General features: G+C 42.4%; 1 protein-coding gene across 5 annotated transcripts in view; it reads left to right on the top strand.

The window, feature by feature from the left end:
- The first annotated feature begins 2,037 nt into the window (after nucleotides 1–2,037).
- The window catches only part of LOC144712738 (protein TPR3-like), an 11,492-nt gene continuing 1,087 nt past the window's right edge, over nucleotides 2,038–12,442 (top strand). For 2 of the 5 annotated variants that reach the window (XM_078587034.1, XM_078587032.1), the window contains exons 1-25: nucleotides 2,038–2,223; nucleotides 2,606–2,699; nucleotides 2,823–3,002; nucleotides 3,125–3,238; nucleotides 3,347–3,505; nucleotides 4,688–4,865; nucleotides 4,948–5,071; nucleotides 5,140–5,252; nucleotides 5,338–5,503; nucleotides 5,619–5,728; nucleotides 5,800–5,869; nucleotides 5,944–6,017; nucleotides 6,122–6,217; nucleotides 6,298–6,393; nucleotides 6,466–6,593; nucleotides 7,937–8,171; nucleotides 8,265–8,432; nucleotides 8,524–8,616; nucleotides 9,168–9,311; nucleotides 9,399–9,509; nucleotides 9,597–9,776; nucleotides 10,322–10,450; nucleotides 10,582–10,677; nucleotides 11,171–11,359; nucleotides 12,057–12,223. In XM_078587034.1, the coding sequence (XP_078443160.1) occupies nucleotides 2,620–2,699; nucleotides 2,823–3,002; nucleotides 3,125–3,238; nucleotides 3,347–3,505; nucleotides 4,688–4,865; nucleotides 4,948–5,071; nucleotides 5,140–5,252; nucleotides 5,338–5,503; nucleotides 5,619–5,728; nucleotides 5,800–5,869; nucleotides 5,944–6,017; nucleotides 6,122–6,217; nucleotides 6,298–6,393; nucleotides 6,466–6,593; nucleotides 7,937–8,171; nucleotides 8,265–8,432; nucleotides 8,524–8,616; nucleotides 9,168–9,311; nucleotides 9,399–9,509; nucleotides 9,597–9,776; nucleotides 10,322–10,450; nucleotides 10,582–10,677; nucleotides 11,171–11,359; nucleotides 12,057–12,223 (3,200 nt within the window). In that variant the 5' untranslated portion in view covers nucleotides 2,038–2,223; nucleotides 2,606–2,619. Of the gene's footprint in view, nucleotides 2,224–2,605; nucleotides 2,700–2,822; nucleotides 3,003–3,124; nucleotides 3,239–3,346; nucleotides 3,506–4,681; nucleotides 4,866–4,947; nucleotides 5,072–5,139; nucleotides 5,253–5,337; nucleotides 5,504–5,618; nucleotides 5,729–5,799; nucleotides 5,870–5,943; nucleotides 6,018–6,121; nucleotides 6,218–6,297; nucleotides 6,394–6,465; nucleotides 6,594–7,936; nucleotides 8,172–8,264; nucleotides 8,433–8,523; nucleotides 8,617–9,167; nucleotides 9,312–9,398; nucleotides 9,510–9,596; nucleotides 9,777–10,321; nucleotides 10,451–10,581; nucleotides 10,678–11,170; nucleotides 11,360–12,056; nucleotides 12,224–12,442 lie in introns of all 5 variants that reach the window. The other 3 variants (XM_078587031.1, XM_078587030.1, XM_078587033.1) reach the window with 2 other exon arrangements.

Raw genomic sequence — 12,442 nt, 5'->3', positions numbered from 1 at the left:
TAGGCGGAGAGAGAGAAGACAGAGAGGAGGCAGAGGGAGAGGAGAAAGAGAGGAAGGACACAGAGGAGGCTGGGAAGAGGAGACAGAGAGGAAGGACACACAGAGGAGGAAGAGAAGAGGAGACAGAGAGGAGAGAGAGAGAGAGAGGAGAGACAGAGAAGAGGGACAGAGAGGAGGAGAGGGAAAGGAGAGACAGAGAGAGGAGACAGAGAGGAGAGAGAGGGGGGACGGAGAGGGGAAGAGAGAGAGAGAGAGACAGGAGACAGAGAGGAGAGAGACAGAGGAAGGGTGGGAGAGAGAAAGGGAGGGAGAGGAAGGGAGAGAGAGAGAGAACGAGAGGGGGAGAGAGAAAGGAGAGACAGAGAGGAGGAGAGAGAGGGAGAACGAGAGGGGGAGAGAGAAAGGAGAGAGGGGGAGGAGGAGAGGGAGGGGAGGAGAGGGGAGAGAGAAAGGAGAGACAGAGAGAGGAGGAGAGAGAGGGAGAACGAGAGGGGGAGAGAGAAAGGAGAGACGGAGAGGAGGAGAGAGAGAGAACGAGAGGGGGAGAGAGAAAGGAGAGACAGAGAGGAGGAGAGAGAGGGAGAACGAGAGGGGGAGAGAGAAAGGAGAGACGGAGAGGAGGAGAGAGAGAGAACGAGAGGGGGAGAGAGAAAAGAGAGACAGAGAGGAGGAGAGGGAGGGGAGACAAAGAGGAGAGAGACGGAGGAAAGTGAGGGAGGAAGAGAGGGAGGGAGGAAGAGAGAGAAAGAGAGAGAGGGAGGTAGAGAGAGGGAGGAAGAGGGGAAGGGAGGAAGCGAGGGGGAGGGAGGTAGAAAGAGAAAGAGAGGGAGGAGGTAGAGAGAGAGGGAGGAAGAGAGGAAGGGAAGAAGCGAGGGGGAGGGAGGGAGGTAGAGAGAGAGGGAGGAAGAGAGGAAGGGAAGAAGCGAGGGGGAGGGAGGGAGGTAGAGAGAGAGGGAGGAAGAGAGAGAGAGGGAGGGAGGTAGAGAGGTAGGGAGGAAGAGAGAGAAAGATAGGGAGGGAGGTAGAGAGAGGGAGGAAAAGAGAGAAAGCGGGAGAGGGAGGAAGAGAGAGAAAGAGAGAGGGAGGAAGAGAGAGAAAGAGAGAGAGGGAGGCCGAGAGAGAGGAGAGAGAGAGAGCATTCCTTTCTGGATCTGAGACCAAGTAGCAGATGGCATGCTCTGTCTCTTTCCATCGCATCATGCAGTGAAATTGATTGAACCCGGTAAAAACACGTGGCCCCACCCTTCCCAGCGTACATCTAAATTATTAAAATAAAATCCAGGGTCTTCTGCAAATCCTGCCGGTCCTTCTCGTCCTCTCGCGAGATATCGCGTTTTATCGTACCTCGCACGAGCGTCCTTTACTAGCGGGCCCCACTTTTTCCTAATTATCCTATTTATTTTTCCTCTCTTAAATTACTAATTAATTCCCGAAATTTGTCGTCTATCTTGTGGTCTCCGCGGGTCGACGTCTGCGGTCTCCCATCGTTTTCCTCACCGCTGGATGAAGATCCGACGGTGAAGGGTAATCAACGGTCGAGCAAATCAACCGGCGCCGGCAGTCTTACCGCCTGCCACGTGGACACATTCTCGGGCCTCACGTGGGAAGATCGCCTGAGCGTAAAGCAGTGGCAATCCCGTAATATTTAAATACACTGAGGGCAAGAGTTTAGGAAAAGTTTGGATCGCAAGTCGATGACATCGTTGTCTTTTTGTGTGGGCCCCACAGAGATGTGGTCACTCGCGTGGGATTTAAAGCAACAGCCACCGCTGACATCGATCTGAGCGGCCCAGTTTGACTGTGAGGAGGTGAGTTTAAGTTAAAGCGGAGGAGCGGTGACCAGATAGCCAAAACTGTCCAAAAGTGTGAAGGACAGTTGTCAGAGGAGCGTTCTCACATGGGGAAGACCGGGGATGATAAGCTAGACCACTTATCATCCTTTCTCTACTTATAATCTCTATAAGCGCGTGGAATTTTCAAGCGCTTATCGTCGACGGCCCTTATAAATACCCCTTGCCCGGTCGTTCCCACGGCAGGCTAAATTATTTTTTTCTTTTCCTCCTTGAATTGGCTTTTAGGATTCATTCCAGTGATAGAGAGAGAAAGAGCGATAGGGACAGAGAGAGAAAGAGATAGAGATAGAGAGAGTTAGAGAGAGAGAGGAGGAAGCTGATCTCTGCGCGGCTCCGACAGATCGAATCGGTGGTTAGTCGCGTGGATCAGGTAAAAGGAGGAAGGTGACGGTCGGATGGATTGGACTGGCTGTTTTTCTGTTTTTTTGGAATTTTTTTTGGTTAATTTTCATGTTCGGAGCGATTTGCCGCCGCTAGTGATGTTCGGTGGAGCCCTAGATTCGGACGCTGTGTTTTGGTAGTCTCTGGAGGATGCAGATCTCTCCTGCTGGTGTTTTTTTTGGATGAATTTGGTATTCCCTTGGTTTTTCGGTATTGATCTGTTTCCTGTAGCATGTTTTGACCGCTGATTTATTTCTATTTTTTTTGAAATTGGTTTTGTGTCGTCCCGCTCGTCGGCTCAGGGGACTGGAGATCTGACCGCGTGATTTTTTCTTGTTTTTCGTTTCTTTTTCTTTTTGAAATTCTGCTAGGTAGAGAAGCAAGCATGTCATCGTTGAGCCGGGAACTGGTGTTCCTAATACTGCAGTTCTTGGACGAAGAAAAGTTTAAGGAGACAGTTCACAAGTGAGTTTGCTTTAATATTTTTGATCTGTTGGAAGCTAATTTATAACTTTTTTCTCTTTTGATTCCATTTTTTGCATCGTGCCCTTTTTAATTTAAAGTATATTTTTTTCGTCGGGGCCACAGGCTCGAGCAGGAGTCTGGTTTCTTCTTCAATATGAAGCATTTCGAAGAAGAGGTGCACAATGGAAACTGGGACGAAGTCGAGAGATATCTCTCTGGTTTTACGAAGGTTGATGACAACAGGTACTCGATGAAGATCTTCTTCGAGATCCGCAAGCAGAAATACCTCGAGGCTTTGGACAAGTACGATGCCCTGATTTTTTTTTTTAGTGAAACTTAGGTAGGAGCATTTTTAGTTGGCAAGCTAAAGAGCGATGTAAAATATTTTTTTCTGTTTTTTTTTTCTTATTTGTTTCCATTCCTAGAAATGACCGTGCTAAGGCCGTAGACGTTCTTATAAAGGATTTAAGAGTCTTTTCGTCATTCAACGAAGAGTTATTCAAGGAGATCACGCAGCTGCTAACGTTGGATAACTTCAGGTTGGACAAATTGCATATTTACTTGTAGTCAATTTTCTTTTTTATATCTATATCAAAAAATTGCATGATGAGGTAATGATTGGGTATTCCTTGGTGGCGGCTGGATAGAGAGAATGAGCAACTTTCCAAGTATGGGGACACAAAATCAGCTCGTACGATAATGCTGGCAGAGCTCAAGAAACTGATTGAAGCCAACCCACTTTTCCGGGACAAGTTAATTTTTCCAAGCCTGAAAAATTCCAGGCTACGTACCCTAATAAACCAGAGGTATTTTATCTTTACGCTCTCACGCCTTTTTTAATATGATGATTAATCTGCAAGATTTCTCAGCCGATTTTGCATAACCACGACAGAAAATCTTGGCATATTAGATATATTTTCTTATGCATGCATGCATTTTGCTGTGTAAAAAAATCTTCCAAAAAAATTATCTGCAAAAGACTGGCTTAGACATTAGTTTTATGCTACTTACACACCGTATTAGTAATAACAAATGGGTTCTTAAATGAGGAATTTTATTATTTATTTATTCTTCATCCAGAAGTACAATGATCACTGATATTTTAATCGTCTACTCGTTATCGGATCTCTGAATTTTGCAAGCAATGCATGATTCACAATCAAGATGGTGGAACGCTGCAATATATACATATATATATATATTGAAAGAAAGAACGTCGAAATCAAAGGCTTGATATTAGTTTAATTTTTGTCTTTTTCGTTGACATTTTAGTCGGTACGAAGAAAAATAACTGTATTGAACGTATTTAAGTAAATAAAAGTGTAGTCTCATTACAGATTTCTTAATACTTTTAGGGGAATTAATTCAGTGGATTTTTCTCAATTATCTTTCATTTTATTTTGCTGAATTTATGTATGGTTATATGCTTCTTTATTTATTTCCCATCGTGGACACTTTACATCATTTTATTTGAAAAAAAAACATTTTACGCCACGAGACATAGTACAGCAAAAAAATGCTTTTGGAAATCTTCAAGGCTCAGTCGAATCAAACAGTTCTCAGGAACGTAAGAAATGGGAGAAATATGAGTGTTTGTGATCATAGGAAATAATAAGATCAAAAATTATGAACTCATTTGGCGTCGCAGTTGAAAACAGAAGCGCCAACCCTGTGTCCTTTAACTTTCTCCTTTTATCAGTTGTAACTGGTATTGGGGCATTAGAGAAGAGGAGCAATACCAGATTTTCCCAATATCTCATAATATTACCTTTCTGGGCTTACCAACATAGCGTACTAGTGTAACTTGTGTTCCATGTCAATGATCTAATTATTTCCTATGAACACAAACATAGTTTATTCTCATACTAATTTTTTTATCGGTGGGTGGGAGAAACACTACACGGGAAGTGTTTTACAGTTGCAGCAACGAATTATCATTTTCCATCGTCAATGACAGAAGCTAACGCTGCTATCTCACTAAGTGGCAGCTTGAATTGGCAACATCAACTCTGCAAGAATCCAAGGCCAAATCCGGACATTAAAACCCTTTTCGTGGATCATTGTTGTGGGCAACCAAATGGAGCACGAGCTCCATCGCCCGCAAATAACCCCCTGCTTGGCTCTCTCCCAAAGGCCACCGGCTTCCCTCCCTTGACTGCTCACGGGGTAATATTAATGTATAATTACTACTTATTTCATTGTTATGTGAATTTTGATTCATTTTGGCTAATAGAATTCTTGGATCCAGCCCTTTCAGACAGTCCCTTCCCCTGGGCCCACTCCTCTTGCTGGCTGGATGTCCAATCCTCCGCCAACGTCAGCTCATTCTGCTGTTTCAGGTGGACCCATAGGTCTGGGTCCTGCAAACCATGGTAACAATATATTAATCTGTTACATGTGGTTCAAGTTTTTGAATTTGTGTTTCATTTTTATGTTGCAGCAATCATGAAACTTCCTAGGACTCCGCCTACTGGAAATGCAGCTATTGATTACCCTTCAGCTGATTCTGAACATGTAGCAAAAAGGCCAAGACCAATCGGCATCTCCGAAGAGGTGGAATATATTGGATCTCCAAATCAGGAACCCTCTCCTTTGGATATGATTTTCCTTGAAGTTTATGCCGGTTAAATTTGTGCAGGTGAACTTGCCTGTTAACATAATGCCAGTCACCTATCCAGTGCAGAACCATAACCAAGCAATTTTCTCAACTGACGATTTGCCCAAGTCTCTTGTTCGGACTTTGAGTCAGGGCTCAAGTCCCACGAGCATGGATTTTCATCCTATTCATCAGACGATACTTCTTGGTCTGATCTTAGTGACCTAAACCGTTATCTTTTCTTCAAATTATGTTTTCTTTCTTAAGATATCTGTTTCTCATTTTTTTCAAAAAAATATGTCTCATGGATTTTTCTGTTTTAGTTGGTACAAATAACGGTGATATTGCGCTATGGGATCTTGACACTCGGGTGAGACTAGTTCAGAGGAGCTTCAAAGTGTGGGAACTTGCGCAGTGTTCTGTGCCTCTTCAGGTTTGTTTCTTTCTCCTCTTAAATCAATTACTTTGTTCTTAATGAAACTCGGTTCAATGGGCTGGCTCCAGACAGCTTTGGTCAAAGATCCCAGTGTAGTGGTCAAACGTATCATCTGGAGTCCCGACGGTCTCTTGTTTGGTACGTCTGGTTAACCTTGGAATTTCAATTAGCGATAATCAGATTACTTATGTCTGTTTATATCATTTTATCAGGAGTTGCATATTCCAGGCATATCGTTCAGATATACTCCTACCAAGGTGGTGATGAAATAAAACCGCATTTAGAGGTATACCAAAAATTAAAAGATAGTATTTTCCATGATTATCTTTTTTGTAACAATTTTCATAATTTTTTATTCACAATCTGGCTTGATACTTCTGTAATGGCCAGCTTGATGCTCACATTGGTGGTGTCAATGATCTGGCGTTCGCACATCCCAATAAGCAGCTATGTGTCATAACCTGCGGTGATGACAAAACTATCAAGGTTGCTGTGTTTTTTTAAATTAATAATTATTTACATCTAGGATAAAGCGCACTTAGTCACAGAGCTGAACCCTACTCTAGGTTTGGGATGCGACCACGGGGACAAAGCAATACACCTTCGAGGGTCACGAAGCTCCAATTTACTCTGTTTGTCCTCATCACAAGGAAAACATCCAGGTAGTTTTCTGCTTGAATTATCGCTCGAGTAACGCAGATTAAGTAATAATGGGTGTTTTTCTCTTTTTTCAGTTTATATTTTCTACTGCACTGGACGGGAAGATAAAGGCATGGTTGTATGATAATATGGGTTCTAGGGTAGACTATGATGCCCCAGGCCACTGGTGCACCACGATGGCATACAGTGCTGATGGTTCCCGGTATGTTTCTCATGCGAGATACTCTACTCTGACTTTGACGTATTTACTACCTGATATGATCGCTAATGTCTCCTTGAGGTTTTTCTGTCATTATTTCCGAGTAAGGGCTAGAGTTTGATATGTCCCATGGCAGGAAAAGAGTAGACGAGTGCATCTCATTCGACGTCTAGTATCCTAGTTTGGGACATGGGACGCGCTGTGCTTGAAGTGGGCCAGAAGTGTTTCTCTGACTAAAACCCATCAGTCTTTCTCTGATTTATAAGATCCTTCATGACCTGTAACTCAGGGCTCAGTTCTGGGTCATGGCGCGCGTTCCATCCCACATCCTAGGAGCCTTCTTAGCATTTTCGTTCTTACATGTTCCCTGCATTTAGGGTTTGCCATTTTTTACCAAACTTAAGTAAATGTGGACGGGACAGATACCTTTGGTTCGTGATGGAACCTAAAACTGAACAAATGTCCAAAGGTGGGAAAAAGTATTACATATATTGGACCTGCTGGGTTTGGAATCCAGGACGTCCCATGGGAAGGTAAGATCCTTCGATCAGCTGATGCGCTCCACATTATTTGAAATTTGGATACTAAGTATAATTTAAAACATGAAAAACTTTCAAGATTGCCCAGATTCCTAGATCGAGATGCCTTACCCCACTGGTGCTATCTGTTGCTGCCTGCTGCGGTGCTGCCACCACCAGCAAATGAAAACTTATTGTGTTTAAGGTTTCTAGAACCTATCTTTCTATTTCTTCAAAAAAAAACCTATGTTACAATAGTCCTTTTTTCTCCTTAAGCTTTGATATAGACAGGACGTGCCAAATATTTTTTCTGGTGATCCATGTCGAAAATGTTATCTTTACCTACTGAAGTTGATTGTTTAATTCTTTTCATTAATCTTTTGACCCAAAATTTGACCTTGATTTTTACCTTCGCATTTAAAAAAAAAAAAAAATTACCTTCGCATTTGATTTTTCCGATACTAGTGACCAAATTTATAGGCCTTACCACATCAAAACCATACCAAAGTTTAGGTTTTCCCCAAAAACTCATACCAAGACCAACCCAAACTGTCATTCCCTACCTGTAAGGAGAGCAACCCTTCCGTTTAAAAGGCAACCAAGAAGTAATATTGAAGTGGAACAGTTCCCTTATCTCTCTCAGGGAAGTTCATTCCTTTGCCATTCTTCTCTCAGTGATGTCCATTCGGCTGATCCTCTCTCTCTCTATCATCTTGGGGACGCTCTTACTGCCGTTACCTCCGTCTCTTCCCCCTCTCTGCTTCTTGATCGGTCCTAAATCAGGGGACAAGTTCATTTATCTAATGATTATTTCTCTGGAGATTCCAGGCTCTTTTCCTGCGGAACAAGCAAAGAAGGGGAAACATTTATTGTGGAGTGGAACGAGAGTGAAGGTGCTGTGAAGAGAACATACCAGGGATTCCGGAAACGATCTTTGGGGGTAGTGCAGTTTGACACCACCAGGAACAAATACCTTGCTGCTGGTGATGAATATGTGATCAAGTTCTGGGATATGGATAATGTCAACATGCTGACAACTGTTGACGCTGAGGGTGGGCTGCCGGTGAGTACAAATCGAGTCATAATAATTCAGAATTACATTTAGTTGTGGTTTTGATTATTTTAACTTATAGTTCAATTAAAATACATTTTCTAGGGGAGCCCACGTATACGTTTCAATAGGGACGGTACTCTGCTGGCTGTTTCTACAAATGATAATGGAATCAAAATATTGGCAAATGCTGATGGGATAAGGTTGTTGCGAGGAGTTCAAAATCGAGCATTTGATCCGCCGAGGGCTGCTGCGGCTGAGGCCATATCTAAGGTAAGCCGTGGAGAGTTATCTGATTTTTGGTATTATTATGAAGTTTTATCTTTTTGTGGCTAACCACAGTTCTCTGTTTTTTCCTGAATAGCCAATCATAACCGCAGTGCCTGCAGCCGCTGGAGCTGTGACAAGCTCTGGCTTCGCAGATAGAGGTTTATCTGTGACGGCCATGTCTGTAGCGGTTCGTGTCCATTATTTTATTCTTCTGTCTTCTGCTATCTTGTTTATCTCCTCTGTCCCCCTACATATGCCTGCGTTTTTCATCTGTTTATGCATTTCTATTTCAATCAGTGTCTACCTCCATCTTTCCAGCATTCAAAACTTCTTCTTTCTATCTATGTTATACCTCGTCTGATGTCTCGATCATCTCTTTTCCTCGATCATGTAGGTTCCAGAACTGACTATCTCTCTCTTCCGCTGTCCGGCCTTCTTCCAAAATTCTCTGCATCTGCCTCCTTTCTTCCGTGCCCTGGCTTCTCTCTCTCTCTCCTTATTGTTCCGCATTTTCCTTGTGCTTGTGGCCCATCCTGTCGTCATCTTTCACTGCCCTGATATATTTTATCTCCCATCTGTGTGGAACGATAAAAACCAGGCGCCATCTACAAGAGATTTTCCTAGGTTAAAGTTTTAAAAAAATAGGGTGAAATTTGGTGGAATCTACATCAGGTCAATCTGAAATACATTAATTATCTACATTTAACAATAATTCGATTTATTTTATCTGGTTTACAGAACGGGGAAGCCAGGAACTTGGACATAAAGCCAAGGATAGTGGAGGAGCCAATCGACAAGTCCAAGTTGTGGAAGCTCACTGAAATAACCGAGCCAACTCACTGCCGTTCATTGAGACTTATTGACAATATAAGAACCAGCAAAGTACGTCTACAAAACCCAAAAAATCTCATTTTACCACAATATCTTCAGCTTATTCGCCAAGTGATATGTAAACAAAATCTCGTGCAGATATCAAGACTGATTTACACAAACTCGGGGATTGCCCTCTTGGCGCTGGCATCAAACGCCATTCATCTTCTCTGGAAGTGGTCTCGTAACGAGCGCAATTCCAGCGGAAAGGTTGACAAAAATTAACCACAATATCTAAATTATGGACTCTTCGCTTTGTAATATATATGGTAAATACCTTTTCTGTATATTTTCCAGGCATCGGCCAGCACTCAGCCGCAGTTGTGGCAGCCGCCAAGCGGTATATTGATGACTAATGACATCACAGATGCCAATCCGGAGGAAGCCGTTCCCTGCTTTGCACTGTCCAAGAACGACTCCTACGTGATGTCGGCATCCGGCGGGAAGATATCCCTCTTCAATATGATGACTTTCAAGGTCTACTAGCAGCCCACCTTTGATTTCCTTTGTCTTGTATTGTTACTACTGTTCTTTGCATTTGTTCGGGTGACCGTCTCATGTTTTCAGAAAAAAAAAACTATCATTCTTTGCATACATGCCCTCATCATCCAAGACGTCATTTTCAATTGCAATCATCAGCTGCTTGATTAACAGTGATAATTTGTCTTCGTTCTCCTGGTGGATTACAAATGAAGATGACGTTGCCAATGTTGCCATCATCTCTAGCCATTTGAGTGAGGTTTACAGAGGGAGAGTGAGAAGACGTGACGACGAAAAAAAACATTCATTGTCATCTCATCCCACCAGGCAAGAGATGATGACAATGATGATGTCATCAATCATTGTTCTTACTGGTGAGGATGAATGAATGCTGGTGACAATGATGAGTTCTCATTGTATTCTCGTCGTCATCATCGGTGGAAGTTAACACTACATAAACATTTCACTATATCTCATCGTCCATCTTATGTGTTTAGTTACTTTCAATTCAATTCGTTTTTAATTTTTTGAGAAATATCCAGACAATGACGACATTCATGCCGCCGCCGCCAGCCGCCACATTCTTGGCCTTCCATCCTCAAGATAATAACATAATTGCCATCGGCATGGATGACTCTACAATTCAGATCTACAACGTCCGGGTTGATGAGGTATAATGGCTGATGAAAGTTCAAATTTCCAAATTCTCAGGCTCTCCCTTCATCTCTTCCCAAATTCTGATCTGTACTGCTTTTAGGAATTTTTTGCTGCGAGATACTGTGTAACTAGTGCAATGATACAGGTGAAGAGTAAGCTCAAGGGACATTCAAAGAGGATTACTGGGCTCGCCTTCTCCCACGCATTGAATGTTCTCGTCTCATCCGGAGCTGATGCTCAGGTAACCTACGACCTTACAATATTAAGTCAATTATATGATTATTAAGCAACTTGTCAACGTCAAATATTAATAGATTCCCCACTTTTGTGGTTCCCAATCCTCTACCATTGATCCGGAACCTTAAAACTCTTATTATAGAGCTTTCTTAAAAAAATCCATGAATCGTAGTAACTATCTGTAGCTCTGATGAAGACAATCAACTTCAACTGAATTTAGGTTCGTTGCATCAAGAAACTTTCTTCAGGTATTTTTTTTCTTTTATTCCCTAAAATCGGAAAAAAATACTGCCTTTCATATCACAAATGTCAGATACCTACATTAATTTTCTATAATATTTTTTATCCCTGCATTTCCTGATGGAAGAGGAGAGAAGAAAGTTGCTGAACGTGGTTTTCTCAGTTTGGAATGAAAGAAATAGATCTGTCTCAAAACCTTAAACCCCATGATAATAATCTCTAAACCATGGGGTGGTTGCTTTATTTCCTGGACATAGATATGCGTTTGGGGGACAGATGGTTGGGAGAAGCAACGGAGTAGATTTCTTCAGATTCCGGCGGGACGAACGCCATCGGCGAATTCGGAGATGAAGGTGCAGTTCCATCAAGACCAGATTCATTTCCTGGCCGTGCACGAGACGCAGCTGGCAATCTACGAAACCACCAAATTAGAGTGTGTCAAGCAGGTAATAATCGTTCTATTACCCATTTTCATCATCTGATTACCCTGTCATTATAGTGGGCAACTGTTTAATAAATCAGTGGGGAGATATCTGGGTAAAGAACTAGACATGAGCCGTTGAAGATCATAGAGATAGACACGAACATTTAGAAATTTAGTTGGAAATTGTCGAGAAAGAGAGAGGGAGTGGGATACTTGTGAACTCATCTATTTAATGTACCTTTTATTCATCTATCTATTTAATGCACCTTTTATGCGAAACATAGATGAGGGAGATACCTTCAGAGTAGACGTGGCCGTTCTGTTCTTTTTGTGCGAATCGTCCGTTCTGTTCGGTTTTCCGAACAGAACATCGCACAGACCCATGTGCGGTTCTTTTGTTCGCTTTGTGAGAATTTTGTTCTAATTTTGTTTGATGTGCAAATTTTGCTCGTGAATTTTGTTCGGTTTTGAAAATAAAAAAAGAACAGAACAAAGAACAAGGCCTTGTGCGGTTCTTTTGTGCAAATTTTTTGTTTGTTTCAAACGAACAGAACAACCATGTCTACTTCAGAGACCGTGGATCTCGATTTCCACTTTTCTCTCTCTCACCCACAATGAGAGTGCGTAAACAAGAGAGAGAAAAACATGTATATGATGCAGTTGATCTATATTCACTGGGAAAGTTATAAACGATTCGCCATCTCCTTCTTCTCGGGCAGTTTATTCCGCGGGAGTTGCCCGTGCCGATCACGCATGCCACGTTCTCGTGCGACAGCCAGTTGATATACGCCAGCCTCTTGGATGCGACTGTCCTCGTCTTCAGCGCACCGCAGCTCGTTCTCCGTTGCCGGATCAGCCCCAGCGCGTACTTGCCCTCCAATGTCAGGTAAAACTCATTTGACTTCTCCTCTGTTGATTTATTCTTTCGTTTATTTGTCTTTCTGTCCATGTTGCTATTAGTAGTAATGGTTGGGATTCATATTTTTATCTTCCCTTCGGATCATTCGCACATGTTTTACTGTTGATTCTCCTCCTCTGTTGATTTAATCTTTTTTTTATATTCGTTTGCAATTAATTTTTAATCATCTCTAGCAGTCTCCCTCTC

The sequence above is a fragment of the Wolffia australiana genome, chromosome 15 (assembly GCF_029677425.1).
Source record: "Wolffia australiana isolate 7733 chromosome 15, ASM2967742v1".
In the NCBI taxonomy this organism is placed as follows: Eukaryota; Viridiplantae; Streptophyta; class Magnoliopsida; order Alismatales; family Araceae; genus Wolffia; species Wolffia australiana.
This window is presented reverse-complemented; position numbering and strand designations above follow the sequence as displayed.